Here is a 17,416-nt window from a genome sequence, read left to right as displayed (position 1 = left end):
TTTTAAAACCCAAGGCTTCTGGGCAGGAAACAAAGAGGGTGTCTGGGAAAAGCTGGCCAAAGCCTTGCTTCTTCTGGCCAGTCTGTAACTAGATAGAAGCTAGGTGACCACTAGCCAGGGCTCCCCCTACCTGGGGCCCTGATAGGTAAATGGATGGAGGAATGGAGGGGACCCTTTCCTCAAAAGAAAATAAATAACAGAAAGAGGAGACTGGCCCAGGGATACCCCCGGTGGGCATGGATGAAGCGATGGTTAACAGTGACCCAGTGGTGACATCACCCCCCTGTGCCCATGATTTCACACTTGCAGAGGCCTCCACGCAGCATCCCAGCTTAGGTCACAGCAGCTCTGTGGGAGAGGTTCCCCAGCTGGTAAGTCCCACTTGGCTGATGGAAAGACTGAGGCTAGGCTCGGACCCTGAGTCAGGCCCACGTCTGGAATTCATCCCCAGACATCCTGCTGCCAAGTTCCCCACATCATCTTATGGGCAGGTATGCTGGCTCCTGGGGACCGATCTTATGATACCTCCTTACCCTTAGCTCTCTTTGGGTGCCACCCAAGTGATGCCCCCCAGGCCCCCTGGGGACCTGTGACCACCCTGATAATTAGGAACAGCCTTGTCCTAAGGTGTGGGGGTTCTGTGGACACTCTTGTTCCATTTCCTAGTTCATCAGCCCTTCCTTTGCCAGGCCCTCTGCCAGAGGGGGCTCCGAGAAGTTAAAACAACCCCTAGTCCTGGAATCTTCCCCTCTCTTCCCTTCCCAAGGCTGAAAGGTTACCCAGGAGGTCGCGGGGTCCATCCCCCTGCCTCCGGGAGCCTCAGCACCTGTTCAGGAGGCTTTCCTTTAGTGATTGGTTTGATTTCCCCTCCGTCTCAGCTGGGCAGCTCCCACACAGCTGGTGGTTTGTAACAGACTGGATCAGAAGAAAACTTCTTCCGACCGCAGAGGCGTAGAACGCAATAAATGGCTTAACCAGGCACCCTGGCCTCTGAGCGTCCACACTTTGTTGTTTCAGCCGCCAGACATAATGTTTTTTCCTAGGAATACAGGAAATTATCTCTGCCCTTTGAGGAAGGGCAGAATTTTTTCTGCTTGTGTTTGAGGATTCCAGACCATTCCCTTGTCCCAGGACCCTCTGGCCCCTGAGCTAGATGAAAGAGATCAGCTGCTGAAACCCTTTGATTGGAGGGGGGCTTCTTCAGTGGGAATCCCTAAAATAAAATGTGACCACCTTGCCCCAAGTGCGGGACCAGGGCCAAACTCTAAGCCCCAGGATTAGGGTGGTGGAGTCAGACTGCCAGCATCCAGCCTAGCTGCTCATTAGCTCTGCGACCTTTGGCAGGTGACAAACTCTCTGTACAAGATTCTTCATCTATAAAGGGGGGTGGGGTGGGGAGGATAGTACTGGTACTCATATCATAAAGTGATTGTGATAATTATTAATAAATAAGATGTATTTAAGCATACCTGGTGCATAAACAGGTCCATACCTGGTCCATAAGCATTAGTTTATTCTTCCTCATTAGAAAGATATACATGTTCATTACAGAAAAAGAACATTCCAAAAGGTAAAAAGAAAGAAAAAATTGTTCATGATTTCATCATCCAAAGAAGTCAGTGATATTTTAGTTTATTTCCTCCCAAGAGGTTTTTTTACACATATTTTACACAATGATGATCAGATTTTATATATCACTTTGCATACTACTTTTTGTCACTTGACATATCCGTGTGTTACTTACTATAAACACAACATTCCACGAGGAGGAACGCAACCTTTTTTTTTTTTTTGGACCCTGTGTCTGGTGGGATATTAGTTCTCCAACCAGGGATCGAACGTGGGAACCTGGGTCCTCAGCAGTGAAAGTGCAGAGTCCTAACCAGTGGGACCCCCAGAGAATTCCAGAACGCAACATAATTTAACCATCCTATTGCTGGACATTGAGATTATTTTTTATTTTTCTCTATAGAATGTGATGGACATCTTTATGCATAAAAGCCTTTTCTGTATTTGAGACTTCTTCCTCGAGCTAGTGGGTATTTTTAAAGGCTTTGATATGTTTAAAGGCTTTGATACCAAGCTACCCTTGGGCGGTGGTGTTGAAGCTGCCTGGTACCAAAGGCATTTTAAAGTCATAGCCACACTTGGGTGGGGGAGGGGAAGGGTAATTTGTTCAACTCTTCTTTTACATTCTTTAAGGTCTGCCCTCATTCTTCTGTAAAATTTTAATGAAAGTACGACACACTTAGAGAAAAGTGTGCAAACTGTTGAGTGAGCATCTGGATGCATTTTCATAAACTCGATACTCCCATGTCACCAATACCCGCATCAAATTACAGAACATTCCTAGTCCTCCCAGCCCCCACCCCAAGCTGTCCTGTGTCACCTCCCCTTCACTGCCCTCAAGGGTAACTAGGATCCTGAATTCTAACATAAAAGATTTGTTTTACCCGTTTCTGAACCGTGTGTATATCAATCACTCTGTACGCCCGTTTGGCTTCTTTTGTTCACCGTTAACGTCTGTGAGAGTCATCTGAGTTGTGTTTAGCAATAGTTGGTTCATTCCCATCGCTAAGCGGCATTCCAGGGCACGGAGATATCACCTCTTTATCCATCTTCCTGTTGATGGACGTTTGACTGGTGTCCAGTTTTGGCCACTATCTATAGCGCTGCTGTGAACATTCTAGTCCGTGTCCTCTGGTGCCCACAGGGATGCTTTTCTGCTGGGCAGACACTTAGGAATGGAGTTGCTGGCTCTTGAGGCTCTATGTGTTTTCTGCTTCCTGCTCGTATTTTTTAAAAGATCACCTGGAAGGAGGAAAAGTCCCCAAGGCAGTTCAGGCCCCGCACGCAATTGAAGGGATGCGCCTCGGCTCAGGGCTGTTTGGGGGGCCCTCCATGAAGATCACATCCCCTCCAAAGGCTGGCGTCTGGGGCTGTAGGGGGACCTGAGTTGGGCCCTGGGTGCTGGCACGTGGCTTCTGACCCTGACCTGTGCTTCCGGAGGCCACTTAGTGTCTCCACCAGCGTCCTTGGCTGGCCTAATAACCACTGCGCTGAGCAAGGCAGATTCCAGGTGGACCTGGGGGATCCCACCTTTGGACATGACTGGAAGCCAGTTGGGCCCCTCACAAACCCCTAGAAAATGCCTTACTTCCGTTCCCCTTGTTTTTAAAGAACTACAACAGAGACTTCCTTGGCGGTCCACTGGTTAGGAATCTGCTTCCGTGGCTAAGGGTGCGAGTTTGATCCCTGGTCAGGGAATTGGGATCCTGCATGCCTCATGGTGCGACCACACACACACACACACGCACACATACACAAGAATTGTACAAATAGCGTGTCTTCATAATCCTAAGAGTTAACTGCTTCGAAAGTGGGATGAGAAACTCTAAGAACCCCTCTTTGCCCCTCCCAGCCCACCGCTCTTCCCCAGAAGTAACCACAGTGAACAATTTGGATGTCGGGGGCCCAGATGAGTGCATAAAGAGCGGCGGCTGTGAATCAGGCCACCTGGTTCAAATCGCCATCTTGCTACTTATCAGATATGTGACTTTGAACCAATGACTTCACCTTTCTGCACCTCAGTTTCTCCCTGGAAATTGAGGGCAATACTAGCAGTCACTGGCTCGGGTTGTTGTGAAGAACAGATGAGTTAATATTTGAAAACCATCTAGCGCAGCCCTGACCATTGGTAAGCATTCAGGAAGCATCCTGATTCTTCCAGTCTTTTCTGCACATTTATTTATTTCCTGCCTCAGCGGGTTCTGGCTGTACATTTTATCCTGCAGTTTGATTTGTCCACTCAATGCTGTGTCTCTGAGATCTTCTTCCTGAGACCTGAGACCTTCCGGTCCTGGGACCCTCTTTCTACTTGCCTCTCCTCCCTGATTTCTCCCCATCTTCCCCCTCCCTCTGTCCACATCTTTCCTTGGGAAAGGTTCTGACCAGCTGTTCATACTAAGGTGTAAATGACTGACAAGGGAGGCTCCCACACAGACTGGTGTGAAACCAGCTCTGGCCCCTGACCAGAGAAGGGCACTGTTTCAGAGAGGAGGCAGGATCCACCTATTATCGAACACCTAAAGGCTGTTAGCCTGAAGAAGGCAATGGCAACCCACTCTGGTATTCTTGCCTGGAGAATCCCATGGACGGAGGAGCCCATCTTGGTCACAACTAAACTAGAACCCAGACTCAGCTTAGAGGCAGGCTCCCAGTCTTACTGAGTTATGCATGGTGGACCCTTTCCAGGCCTGGCAGGTCTGAGGTCGGATGTGGGGGAGGGTCTGGGACGTTTTGGATTTCCCGTGTCCCTCCTCTCAGCCCCTCCTGACCAGACTGGGCACGGGGGAGGCTGTGAGTGGCCCTCAGGTGCTGAGTGAGCATGTGTGCTTTGGGGCTTGGTGGGGAGGGAAGCCTCGAGGCGATGAGAGTCACTACCATCTGTGCCCTCTCCGGGACCACCCCGTCTGCCCTTGGATCCCCTCACCCCTCAAGTCCCACCCTAAACTCCACAACCATCCCACTGAGCCACACCACACCCAGAGCAACCCAGGTGGGGAGGTGGGGTGGGCAGAGGATGGGGCTGGGACTCAGTGAGTGGCAGCAGCTCTGTGGGGGGGGGGTGACAGCTTTGGCCCTGGGGGTGGAGGTGGGAGAGCCACCCTCTGTTAGAGGATGGGACAGGCTAAGGCCTGACACCCTCTGAAGCACAGTTACCTCGCGGTTTGCAATTCAGCATCCTCTCCCCAAGACTCTCCTAGACCCCATGTGGGATTCCTGCGTCCATTTTACAAGTGAGCAAACTGAGGCTGGCACAGCCAGTGAGAGGCTTAGCCGGGGCCCAAGCCCAGGTTCTCGCCCAGCCCTTTGTCAGAGAAACAAGGGGCTCCTTCTCCCCGAGTCCCCCCGGGGCCGGCTGGCACTGCCAGGCCCAGTGTCTGCATCGCCTCACCGCCCCCTTGGGCCAACTGAAGTCAGATTGTTCCTGCTCACTGCTTGTGTGAGGAGGCAGAGGGTGCAGCTGTGAGGGGAGTGGGCCAGGGTCAGAGCCCGTGAGGTTTGCGAGGCTGCAGTTGGGGAGGAGGGCCAAAGACAGGCCACCCCTCTGTGGGAGCACAGGACGGCTGTGTCCCTGCCACAGGACGGAGGAGGGCAGAGAAGGGGGGCGTCTGCCCCTTTCTCCATGGCGACTGTCCTGTTGGGAGCCAGCCAGAGACCCCTGGGGCTGAAGCAGCCTCTTCAGGAATTCCTAGCCTAAGGGGGCAGAAAGCGAGGAAGGGAGATGAGGTAATGGCCACTGACTACTCAGCCCTCAAGGTGGACGGAGCCGCTCCACTTTATAGGGCAGGCTACAGGGTGGTTAGAGGGAGCCCTGGCCTGGGGTCAGGTGGCTGGGGCTCCATTCCTGGCCCTGGATCAACCAGACGTGCAACCTGGGACAAACGCCTTCCCAGCTCTACACGGAGGCATGACGGTCCACAGAACCCCCACCCCCACCCACGACGGGCCGGGGAGCCAGACTGGCATTGGGTCCCGGCTCTATTCCCGCTGCAGCATACTTAACCTCCCTGTGCCACTGTCTCTCCTTATCTGTAGGAGGAGAATAATAACCAAAGCTACCAGAGGGGGCTGTTTGAGGTGAAAGTGTCTGGAACCCTGCCCAGCACACAGTGAATGCTCAAATAGGACGCAGATTATTATTAGTTCCATGATCTGGTGATTTTCACTGAATATCTGCCAATGTGTGTTCAGTCGCTCAGTTGTCTCTGACTCTTTGCGGCTCCATGGGCTGCAGCCCGCCAGGCTCCTCTGCCTAAGGAATTTTCCAGGCAAAATACTGGAGTGGGTTGCCATTTCCTTCTCCAGGGAATCTTCCCAACACAGGGATTGAACCCATGTCTCCTGCGTTGGCAGGTGGGTTCTTTACCACTAGCGCTACCCAGGAAGCCCGTATTTACCAGTACCTTCCTCTAGCGCCAACGTAGTCTGATGTCTGGCACTCGGCAGAACATGTCAGCCGGTACTGCTTTCCTTCGTCACCCCCAGATGTATAGGTCTCATTCTTAGGACCTTGGTATGCAGCTCTGGCCTCTGGTCTACACTGCGGCTGACCCGCCAGTCTCGTGCTGATCCACCACTTACCGACTCAGTTTACCAAGTGCCTCGCTGCACCCAGAGAGGACGAGGTGCCCTGAAGCGGCCCTCTCTGTGCGGGGTTAGTGACCCAGGGACTTGCCTTTCTTACTTACTGGACTGTAGATGCCACGAGCTCAGGGCCTACAGCTGGCTCAGTGCTGGATGGCTGGTGCTGGTTCATAAATAGTAAACATTCCCTGTATACATTTGTAGAGGCCTGAGGCACAGCAGTGAACAAGACAGACAAAATGCCTGCCCTGGGGGGAGTTTGCATTCCTGCTGAGAGAGAGATAGAGGATGAATTGAAATATCTGAGCAAAAATGCATAATATTTAAGATGGTGATAAGTGACAGGGAGAAACATAAAACAGGGAAGGGGCGTAGAGTTGGGGGTTGGGGTGCTGGTTTTGCAATCTTAAATAGGGTAGGAGGTGACACACTTGAGTGGTGGGGGTGAAGGAGTGGGCCGTGGTGGTATCCTGGGGATGGGCATCCCAGGCAGCAGGAAGCGCAGGTGCAAAGGCCCTGAGGCAGGAAACACGCCTGGTATGTTTGAGGCATTAGGTGTGGCTGGAGCAGGTGGAACAGGGAGGAGAGGAGGAGGTGATGGGGTCACAGGAGACCATTAAGTGGGGACAGATCAGAGAGGGCTTTTTATGGGAAGGACTTCAGCTTTTACACGGAGAGAAATGGGAACCATGGAGAATTCTGAGCCGAAAGAGAGACAGTCTCTAACTTAGGTTGTAACAGGATCCCTCTAATTATCGAGTTGCAAGTAGAATGTTGTGGGGCCAGCTGGAGGTTAGGAGGCGCCGTCAGGAAGCCAGGTAAGGCATGGCAGAGGCTGGGCCCTCCCTGGGGGCAGCGAGGTGGTAGCAGAGGAGGATGTATTTGGGGTCATATCTGGCAGGCTTACCAGGTGGCATGAGAGAGAGAAAGGGGTCAAGACTGACTCCAAGTTTGGGGCGCTGACCTACTAGAACAAATGAAGGGAGCATGAACGAATCTCTGGCCCAAGAAACCAGCAGACTTGGATTTAAGTCTCGGCTTTGCCATCCACTTGCTCAGTGACCTTGAGCAAATCTCCCGCGCCCGCCCTGCTCCAGTGAGATGCGGTCACCTTTGTCCTGGTCTCTTCCCCGAGAGCCGATGCACTTTGTTTTGCTTGTTTTTGCTGTTGTTTTGTGTTTGTGTTTGACTGCACCGTGTGGTTTGCACGATCTTAGTTCCCAGACCAGGGACTGAACCTGGGACCCCTGTGGTGGAAGCGTGGAGTCCTAAGCACTGGACTACCAGGGAAGTCACAGGAGACGTTAGAGACGTGGGTTCGATCCCTGGGTCGGAAAGATCCCCTGGAGGAGGGCATGGCAACCCACTCCAGTATTCTTGCCTGGAGAATCCCCATGGACAGAGGAGCCTGGTGGGGTACAGACCATGGGATCGTCACAGAGTCAGACATGACTGAAGCGACTGAACACAGTTCCCAGACCAGGGATTGAACCCGGGTCCCCTGCAGTGGAAGCTTGGAGTCCTCACCACTGGACTGCCAGGGAAGTCCTGAGACCCCGTGCAAGTTGCAGGGCCCCCTGCCTCACTGCCCTGCCCTCTTCTGTCCCCAGGGAGCCGGAAGCCGCCATGGCGTCTCGAATCGGGCTCCGCATGCAGCTCATGCGGGAGCAGGCGCAGCAGGAGGAGCAGCGGGAACGCATGCAGCAGCAGGCCGTCATGCATTACATGCAGCAGCAACAGCAGCAGCAGCAGCAGCAGCTGGGGGGGCCGCCCACCCCAGCCATCAACACCCCCATCCACTTCCAATCTCCGCCACCAGTGCCCGGGGAGGTGCTGAAGGTGAGGCCTGGGGCTCGGGCCGTTCCCCTCCACCCCCTGCCCTGGTCCCTCGGAGCTCTGGCCTGAAACCTTTTGCCTCCTCCGCCTTTTCCCAGGTGCAGTCCTACCTGGAGAACCCCACCTCCTACCACCTGCAGCAGTCCCGGGACCAGAAGGTGCGGGAGTACTTGTCTGAGACCTACGGGAACAAGTTTGCTGCCCACATCAGCCCCGCCCAGGGCTCCCCAAAGCCCCTGCCAGCCGCCTCCCCAGGCGTGAGGCCCGCACACGTGTTGTCGTCCTCAGCCGGCAACAGCGCTCCCAACAGCCCCATGGCCATGCTGCACATCGGCTCCAACCCCGAGCGGGAGGTGAGTGAGGAGCTGGCCCGTGCCCGCCACCAGCAGAGCTGGGGCCCCGTGCTGCGCTCCTGCGGCTCCTAGTCTAATGGCAGAGGCAAGGTACTGCCCTCAGGGAGCCCCGGTCTGAGGGGAGACACAGCCCTGCCCTCGGGAAACCCCAGTCTCCCAGGAGAAACATCATCCCTAGTTCGGAAAGCTCTGCTAGGAAGAAACAAGAGACTCATACTGGAATGCCCAGCACACCTGCAAAGCCATGTCCTGACAGAAGGTATAAAGCAATCTCCCCAGGCAACTTGGCTCCTTAGGAAGAGCCCTAACCTGGGCCTTGGGGCCTGGGGAACCCGGACAGCTCAGGTCTCTCTGGGCCTGTTCCCTTATCCCCAAATGAGTGGGTGGGGTGAGGTGGGCTCCAAGGTCCCTCAGGTCAGTGGCTGTCCAGTACCCCTTTCCCTCTGCCTTTTTCCAAGTGCCTTCTCCCACAAAGGGACTGTTTTTTTTTTTTTTTTCTGTTTCAGTTTGATGTCATTGACAACATTATGTGTCTGGACGATGTCCTGGGCTTCATCAATCCTGAAACTCAGATGCCCAACACGGTACTGCTGGCCAGGGCAGGGCGGGTGTGTCAGGGGGAGGGGCAGAGGCCCCCCAAGAGCTGTGACCCAGGAGAGAACTAGAGACAGGGTCCTCACCTGGGCGGAGATGGTGTTTTCCTGCAGAGATGAGAGTCGCCTCCATCCAACCATGTGACGAGGGCCCAGGCCCGGGAGAATTGTGCATCCAGAGACATGTCCCTTAGCCTGTGTGCGTGCTGGGGCTTCAGCGGGGAGGGGTGTCTGGTGAGAGCTGCCCAAGTTGGGATGGGGCGGGTGGGGGGCACTGGTGCTGAGGGGAGCAGTGTGGCTCCAGGAAGGCCTGGAGCGGATGAGTTCCTTTGGGATATGGGGCTCTTCTCCTCTACCTGGTAAAGAATCTGCCTGCAATGCGGGAGACCTGGGTTCGATTCCTGGGTTGGGAAGATCCCCTGGAGAAGGGAATGGCGACCCAGTCCACTGTTCTTGCCTGGAGAATCCCATGGACAGAGGAACCTGGTGGGCCACAGTCCATGGGTTCCCAAAGAGTTGGACACAACTGAGCCACTCACACACATGCACACACCTCTACTAAGTCCGGGCCCAGCTGAGCACAGGCCTGTGCCCCTCCCTCTGAGGGGGAAGTGCTATCAGGCCTGCTGGTTCCCTGCCTCCAGCAGCCTCTTAGCAGCATTCATGGTCCAGGCTCCCCCTACAGGTTCCTGGGTGGGTGGGAAGGGGCCAGGCTTAGAATCTAGATGTCTATCTTCGGCTGTGACCCTGGGAAGTCCCTTAATTGTTCTGAACCCCTAGGGATGGTGCCTTCTACCCAGAGGATGGTGGGCAAATTAGATAAGGCAAGACATTGGGGCTGAGTTCTGTGCAACGGGGGACAGGTATTTACATTGAGCAGCTGAAACTGGGGCATATTCTCCCCTTTTCTTGGAGCTCCATGAGCCTTCACTGCTCACTCCTGCCCTTGGGGCCCCGGCCCTTGACGCTGTGGGAGGTCAGGGAGTCAGTTCTCCACGACCGCTGCCCTGGTGCCAGTGTGGCTCAGCAAGATGGGAAGCCTGCTGCTGCCAGCAGAGCTGTGGAGGGCTGGGAGGGGAGAGGGCAGGGCACAGCGGCTGGCCCTGTCGGTGGTTCCCCCTGTACCCTGCAGGGTTCTGGGCCTGTGATTTTGCTTTTTGTGAATGTGTGGTGGGAGATCTTTCCAGAGCTCAGATCTTTTCCTGTGGGGCCCCCATTTAACCCCTCAATGGCTGCCTTTCGCCAAGCGCCAGAGTCTCTGCAAGTGGAACCTGCCCTCCCAGGTCCCCCAGCATCGCCTGCATCACACTCTGCGCTCTGGCAGCTACTTCCGGTCTGCTTCTCTGCTCAGCCACCCCCTGCCTCTAGTGCCCTTCCTCACCGCGCCCTCTGGAAACCTTCTAGAAACTCCAGATTAGGTGCCCCTCCCCCGGGCTTCTACAGGCCCTATCTCCCCTCCCGCCGCTGCTTCTGGCAGCACTGGGTGGCTGCTCGCTGAGGGCAGGGGCTGCCTCTTCAGCTCTGGACTCTGCCCGGACTCTGACCCCAGCGCGGCCTCCCCAGCTGTCCCAGGGAATCGCTGTTCCTGGGGGGATGGGCCCTGGGGAGAGGCCCCTTACAGAACGGGGCCACTCACCGAGTCTTCTTCCCCGCCTCTTCCTGCAGCTGCCCCTGTCCAGCAGTCACCTGAATGTGTACAGTGGAGACCCCCAGGTCACAGCCTCCCTGGTGGGCGTCACCAGCAGCTCCTGCCCAGCCGACCTGACGCAGAAGCGTGAGCTCACAGGTACCGCCCCGCTGTCTCCCAGAGCGCCCCCCATCCCGGCTGTGTCTCCCCAGCGCCTCCCCTCCCAGCTCTCCTCTTTTGTTCTCCAGATGCTGAGAGCCGGGCCCTGGCTAAGGAGCGGCAGAAGAAAGACAATCACAACCTCAGTGAGTCTCCCCTGCCTCTCTTCCTCCTCTCACCTGGGCTGGCTCCAAAGCTACCCTCTGACCTGCAGCTTCTAGGAAGGATTCCTTACAGGAGGCTTTAAAATCCTGGCATTGGCGTGACTGGATTCAGCCTCTTCCCACCAGTCCTTGCTAGGAGGCGGGGGAGAGGTGCTCCAGGGAAGAGATATTCATAAAATTCCCAGAACTTCAGAGGGAATGAGTTTATCAGATTGTTTTCTTTAGGGCGTGGAGCCTTCTGAGCAGTGGAGGGAGGCCTCTCCAGGCAGCTTTGTCTGCTACAGTCTTCCCCTCCTTAATCATGTCTGGCCTGCCCCCAACCCCCTCACCCCCACAGCCACCCCCTTTGGTGGTGGTGGTGGTTATTCAGTTGCTCAGTCATGTCTGACTCTTTGAGACCCCACAGGCTGCAGCGTGCCAGACTTCCCTGTCCTTCACCGTCACCCAGAGCTTGCTCAAACTCATGTCCATTGAGTCAGAGATGCCATCCAAACATCTTGTCCTCTGCCATCCCCTTCTCCTTCTGCCCTCAGTCTTTCCCAGGGTCTTTTCAATGAGTTGGCTCTTCGCCCATGTAGTTGGTCACCAGTTCCTTCCCAGAAGGACTACGGCGTCCCTCCTTGGGCTGGACCCTTCTTCCCAGGTGGGGTCCTCATCTCCCTAATTGTTTCCCCCGATATTTGTTACTTCTAGTTGAAAGGCGACGGAGGTTCAACATCAATGACCGCATCAAGGAGCTGGGCATGCTGATCCCCAAGGCCAATGATTTGTGAGTGGATTTCCTGGAGGAAGGGGAGGGGAGGGCAGCAGCTCACAGGCATTATCTGCTGGTTGCGGGGGGGAAGGGATGGGAAGAGAATCCCCTTTTGCTTCTTAAAGATCTTATCATCTGTTGGGGAAAGAAGAACCTTCCATCCCCCAACTAAGAAAGGCTCAAGACAGGAAGGAGGAACCCAGGTCCCAGAAGTAAGGGTAGGGTTAGGGGGGTTTCCTGGAGGAAGAGTCATGCTAGGAAAGTTTGCTGAGGCACCAGACTGGTGCAGAGGTGGTCTAGGGACAGGAGTCGTGATAGTGGAGAACAGGTGTGGGTTTTGGTGGCAGGAATGGGAGGCCTGGGGAAGGAGGCTGCTCCGAATTGCCTGGTTCCTGGGATTGCAATGCAGGAGACCTGAGTTTCCTCCCTGAGTCGGGAAGATCACCTGGAGAAGGGAACAGCTACCCACTCCAGTGTTCTTATCTGGGAAATCCTATGGACAGAGATGCCTGGCGGGCTATAGTCCACGGGCTCACGAAGAGTCGGACACAACTGAGCAACTAACCCTTTCACTTGGGATTAAGGAGGTGGGTGGTGGCACCACAGTCACTTGGGAGGGCCCATTTGCAGATGGAGATTGGCCTCCTCCATAAATAGGGCTTGGTCAGGTCTGGGGTTTGGGGCAAAGTTGGGACAGGCGACATCAACTCTGAAACCACAGCAGGGTGTTACATCCACCCACAAAGCTCCTGGCCAATCCTAGCCCCCTCCTCTGAGCATGAGCCTCTGATTCTGCCTGGCCTGCAGGGACGTGCGCTGGAACAAGGGCACCATCCTCAAGGCCTCTGTTGACTACATCCGGAGGATGCAGAAGGACCTGCAGAAGTCCCGGGAGCTGGAGAACCATTCTCGGCGCCTGGAGATGACCAACAAGCAGCTCTGGCTCCGTATCCAGGTCTGGGTCTTGAACCTGGTCCTCTTGGGTGGCTCTGACTCCTGACCACTGGCCTGAGTCCTGACCCCAGGGGCAGTGCTTACACTTCTGCAGTTGGAGATGGAGGGATGATCCCCATGGGGAAGGAAGACTTATCAGTCAGGATGTTATTGTTGGGTAACAAACAATCCCCAGCACTTAAAGGAGCAGATGTCAGCTGGAGGGTCTGCTCTGCGAGACTCATTTTAGGATCCAGACTGGTGGATAGTACATCTAGCGCTGGTTTTTAAAGCCCCATGTCACTCTTAGGGTCCCTTCTGCTCACATTTCCTTGATCAATGCAAGCATATGCCTACTCCTAACTTCAAGGGGGCAGGAAAGGGTAAATCTACCTCTGTGGGAGGCAGAGAGCTGGAATTACTTGGCGGGGAGTGCCCGCCAAGTGAGCAAGAGAAAGAACAAAGGCTTGGGAAAGTCCATGCTACCACCTAGAGCCGCCTAGTCCTGGCTCTGTTGTTGAAGGCCTTTTGTCCTCTTTGGGCCTGACACTGGTCACCTATATAAAGGGCGCTTGGCCTGCAGCTTCAAAGGTTTTCTATTTCTTATGGTAGATAATACGATTCACGTTGCAATCCAGCACACGTAGTCAGCTCAAAGTGAAAAAAAATCAAAGTTTCATGAAAGAACCCTCATCCTTAATAGATGCAATGCATTCTGATAATTTCTAGTCTGGTCTAGTCTAGGCAAGTCTATTTCAATTAAAAAAAAAAAAATAGAAAGAGAGCTGGTCAAGGCTCAACTGTAGTGGTTTCCCAACCCACTAATGAGTTGAGACTTGTAGCTGGAAAACACGCTGGTGAAGACTCTAGAGCTGCCTTGTGCTTGCTCCCAGCTGAGATATTTTGTGGTCTTGGGTGCCACAAAGGGAGGGTCAAGGGTGGCAGTGGGGGTTGGGGTGGGCGGCAGGGGGTTGCCAGGGGTGGGTGCCTCCAACCTCTGTCTGTCCCACCTGCAGGAGCTGGAGATGCAGGCTCGGGTGCACGGCCTGCCCACCACCTCGCCCTCCGGCATGAACATGGCCGAGCTGGCCCAGCAGGTGGTGAAGCAGGAGCTGCCCAGCGAGGAGGGCCCAGGGGAGGCCCTGCTATTGGGAGCCGAGGTCCCCGACCCTGAGCCACTGCCGGCTCTGCCGCCCCAGGCCCCACTGCCCCCTCCAGCCCAGCCACCCCAGCCACCATCCCCATTCCACCACCTGGACTTTAGCCACAACCTGAGCTTTGGGGGCGGGGGCAATGAAGGGCCCCCGGGCTACCCCGAACCTCTGGGGCCAGAGCATGCCTCCCCGTTCCCTGACCTGTCCAAGAAAGATCTGGACCTCATGCTCCTAGACGACTCCCTGCTCCCGCTGGCCTCCGACCCCCTCTTCTCCACCATGTCCCCTGAGGCCTCCAAGGCCAGCAGCCGCAGGAGCAGCTTCAGCATGGAGGAGGGCGACGTGCTGTGACCTGGGCGACAGGGGCGGGCCTGGGGGCTGGGAGGGCCAGGGCAACCGCCCCCCACCCTTCAGGCTGCACTTGTGTGTGAAGTAGCCCCTGCCCGGCCTCACTCCTCCTGTCGGCCCCCGCACCCTGTGTGGACTTAGTGCCCGCTTGGCAGCCCGTGGGTTGGAAGCCCCCCACCCAGGGGCAGCCCTCTTCATGGGGCTGGGCAGGAAGAGGCCTTCAGCCCGGCTCCTCCCAGAGGTGAAATCGTGAGGGCAAGGCGAGGGGGCGCCGCAGAGGGGGGACGGGATGTGCTGGAGTTAAGAAGACATCTTACCTTCGAGCCTGGTCCCCCCATCAGTGAAGGAGGACTCATTGGAACCAGGGGTCCAGAAGTTCCTTCTTGGAGGCATGGACTGGCCCAGGGGCACCCAGGCTTGCCTTTCTGGCACTCCCCCCACCCACAGGCGGGCCCCCCCACCCCGCTTTGGTGCTAACAGCTCTCCTCCAGGTGGTGTGAGGGCGGGGGTGGCCAGAAGAGGGGGTGCTGGGTTCAAGTTAGAATGTGGGGTCACTGCTGGAAGAGCAGCTCCCCTCAAGGCTCCCCACTATGTGCCTTTAGTAAACACTGTGCTTTGTACCCGCTTGTCCTGTCTCTTTGGAGGGGGTCTGGGGGCCAACAGATGCCGGGGAGGAGTCAACCCAATGGACTCACAGTTCAAATGCCCCCGAAGGGGATCAGGGATGGGGGATACAGACAGAAGGGACTGAGTCCATCGCCTGGTTCCCCCAGGTCCCTAGCAGGGCCCCATGGAAGCTGGAGATGTAGCCTTACTTAGGGATCTTGGGTGCTTCTGGGGGCTGTGTCCCTCCCCATGGCCACAAGGTGGCGCTGCCGCCCCGCTGGTCTCACACCTCCTGCTGAGGCCTGAGTTGGCTGGGCCAGGTGACTGGGAGACCCTGTTGCTTGGAAACCAAGTCTACAGCTCCTGGGCACTGTGGTCCCAGACTACCCGGGCCGGGGACGGTGGGCATGTTTCTCCCGTCCCCAGCCCAGTTCTTTCCTCTCCATAGGTGGGCTGCCTGCTCTGTGGGGGCAAGGCCCAGGACAAGCTCCCTAAGTTATGAGGGGCTCTGCCCTGTGGGTTAAGGGAAAGAGGGACCCATGTGAACTACAGTTGCAAGGACGTGGCACCAGGGCAAAGGTTCTGCTCTGGCACCTCAGGCATTGAGACCTCCTACCCCCCCACCGCCCCCACCAAACCCTTTCCTTTCTGGGCTAAAGGCTCCCTCAACCCACAATAGTTCCCGGGGGGCCTCTGCTCCAAGATCCTGGGGCTTTATGACCTCACTCAGGGTGGGGAAAATGGGCTTGGGGCAGAGAGGGGTGAGGGGGTGTGCCTCTTGAGCCGGGGGTGACTGGGGGAAGGGAGGAGAGCATCTTTGCCAGCTTTGCCCGCCTCTCCCTCGACTTCCCACAGTCTCTTCAGGCAAAGACCAAAATGGCTTTCCCCTTTTGGGGCCCTGTGAGGACAACCGGGCCTAATTAAAAAAAAAAAAAAAAACTCCCAGGATGAAAATGGCTAAGAGGGCAATTTCCTCCTTGCAGAACGGGAGATCAAATCAACGTTGGAGCAATTAACGTGTGAGGGAGAGGTGGAAAGGGCCGGGCGTGTGGGTGCTGATGACGGTCGGGCGGGGGACTAATCTCAAGGTCAGATGGAGCTGTGGATGACTTTGTGAGTTGGAGCTCGCGCAAGCATCGGCACCTCCTTCCCGTTCCAGGCCCCACCCCACAGCCGGGACCTGCCCATGGCCTGGGAGCCTTTTTCTCCTGAGGCAGGTCCTGAGCTCTGGCTGGGGGAGGTGTGGGGGTGTGGAAATCTTCCGAGGCCCTCCTTCAGGCCACTGAGGCTCTCTCCTCCCCCAATCTGTTCGTTCTTTTCACCCTGGGGACTGACTCAGAGGGAGTACAGCGCTGCCCTCCCGCTTCTTCAAGCAGCCCCTCAAGACCATGGTATCTTCACCTGCCTGCTGGCTTCCTGCCCCGAGGTTCCTTCCGCCTGGCCAGCACCTGCAGCTTGGGAAGCAGGGTCTGGATGGCCCAGCAGGGAGTACTGAGGGTGTGGGTGGGGGTTCTGCCCACAAGAGGGCGCTCAGAGCCAGGCGTGGGCAGTCGCCAGAAGGTGAGCAGTCTCCGCTTGCTTGTGCTTTTCAAGCTGCAATCCTACCATTTGATTTCAGCATAAACAGAGTACCTCCAGAATTTCAGCAAGCCACCAGAAAGTGTTCACGTGTCTGAGACTGGTCTGTGCGACCCTTAGCTAGTAGCTGGAATGGAGTCCGTCAACAGTTTCTGACTGCAGGGTATGAACATCTCTGATTAAATAAGAGAATGCTGTCTTCATCCACACTCTTTATGTGGTACACAACACCTTTCCAGACATCAAGTCCACGAGGGGGGGAACTGTAAACAGGTGGAGTGGGCGAGGACTGGTGTAAAAGCAGAGATGGACCCGTTGAACCCCCTCATTTCCCAGAGGAAGCCCCCAGTGACTGGAGAGCAAGCAAAAATGTGAAAGGGCAGTGGGGTCTGGGAACGGCTCCAAGCCAGGTCAGGGAAGGACGAGCAGCTGCAGCTCCCATGGGTCTGCCGAGGAGCCCCAAAGTCAAGCAGGTGCACTGGGCGAGGGTCCTGCCATCCTCCACTCCATTCCCTCCATCTGCCCATCCCCTGCCAACTGCTGGCTTCTCATCTCCTGTACCAGGAGGGAGCTGGGATCCGAGGACAAGAAGCAGGACAGACACACTCATCACGGTGTACACAGAGGAAGGTGGCTTTCCACCCCTGCCATCCGCGGAGTGTCTCCCTACTCATTCAGATGGGAAGCCAAGGGTGGACTCCGGGCCCTGCTGAGAATGGGCAAGGGCTGGTGCTGGCTCTCGGCTCCTCAGTACCCACCTCCTCAGTGTTAGGAAGTCTTGGACATCCCACAGCATCTCTCCTTCGAGGCCTGGCCCGCCATCTGCAAAACAGGGCCGTCTGGAAGTGGAGGGAAGCCTGGGGCAGGAGGGAGGGGGGATCCTGAGAGGGGGAAGAAGATGGAGCTCAGAATGTTCTTTGGAATTTCTCTTTCCATCACCCACTGGTCCTTTAAATCAGAGATTCTTCACTGTTTGGAGCCACTGGCTTGGATGAGAGTCTGATATACACTATGGATCTTCCCTGCCCCAGGCTCCTAAAAAACGAACCCTAAAATCAACCCTCCTGTTCCCAACCCATGCCTTCCTCCCCATTTCAAAGCCTGGGCCCCCTCCACAGCACCTGAAGCAGATAGAAAGAGCCCCTTCAATTCACCCCCTGC

The 17,416-nt window shown here is 55.9% G+C and overlaps 1 protein-coding gene and 1 long non-coding RNA gene across 4 annotated transcripts in view; one reads left to right on the top strand and one right to left on the bottom strand.

Annotated features, from left to right (window-relative positions):
• The window catches only part of TFEB (transcription factor EB), a 48,373-nt gene extending 33,680 nt beyond the window's left edge, over positions 1 to 14,693 (top strand). For 2 of the 3 annotated variants that reach the window (XM_024983503.2, XM_059880284.1), the window contains 8 exons: positions 7,761 to 7,989; positions 8,085 to 8,339; positions 8,846 to 8,923; positions 10,598 to 10,718; positions 10,808 to 10,864; positions 11,576 to 11,651; positions 12,444 to 12,591; positions 13,586 to 14,691. In XM_024983503.2, coding sequence (XP_024839271.1) covers positions 7,777 to 7,989; positions 8,085 to 8,339; positions 8,846 to 8,923; positions 10,598 to 10,718; positions 10,808 to 10,864; positions 11,576 to 11,651; positions 12,444 to 12,591; positions 13,586 to 14,074 — 1,437 coding nt within the window. In that variant the 5' untranslated portion in view covers positions 7,761 to 7,776 and the 3' untranslated portion in view covers positions 14,075 to 14,691. Of the gene's footprint in view, positions 1 to 7,760; positions 7,990 to 8,084; positions 8,340 to 8,845; positions 8,924 to 10,597; positions 10,719 to 10,807; positions 10,865 to 11,575; positions 11,652 to 12,443; positions 12,592 to 13,585 lie in introns of all 3 variants that reach the window. The other variant, NM_001205666.1, reaches the window with a different exon arrangement.
• On the bottom strand, positions 1,708 to 9,566 carry LOC132343617 (uncharacterized). The gene is made up of 3 exons (XR_009492539.1): positions 9,020 to 9,566; positions 6,255 to 6,417; positions 1,708 to 2,811 (listed from the first exon to the last, which is right to left on the bottom strand). It is a non-coding gene; the product is annotated as an uncharacterized lncRNA (long non-coding RNA).
• Positions 14,694 to 17,416: the final 2,723 nt, after the last annotated feature.

This window comes from Bos taurus, chromosome 23, assembly GCF_002263795.3.
Source record: "Bos taurus isolate L1 Dominette 01449 registration number 42190680 breed Hereford chromosome 23, ARS-UCD2.0, whole genome shotgun sequence".
NCBI classification, from domain to species: domain Eukaryota; kingdom Metazoa; phylum Chordata; class Mammalia; order Artiodactyla; family Bovidae; genus Bos; species Bos taurus.
This window is presented reverse-complemented; position numbering and strand designations above follow the sequence as displayed.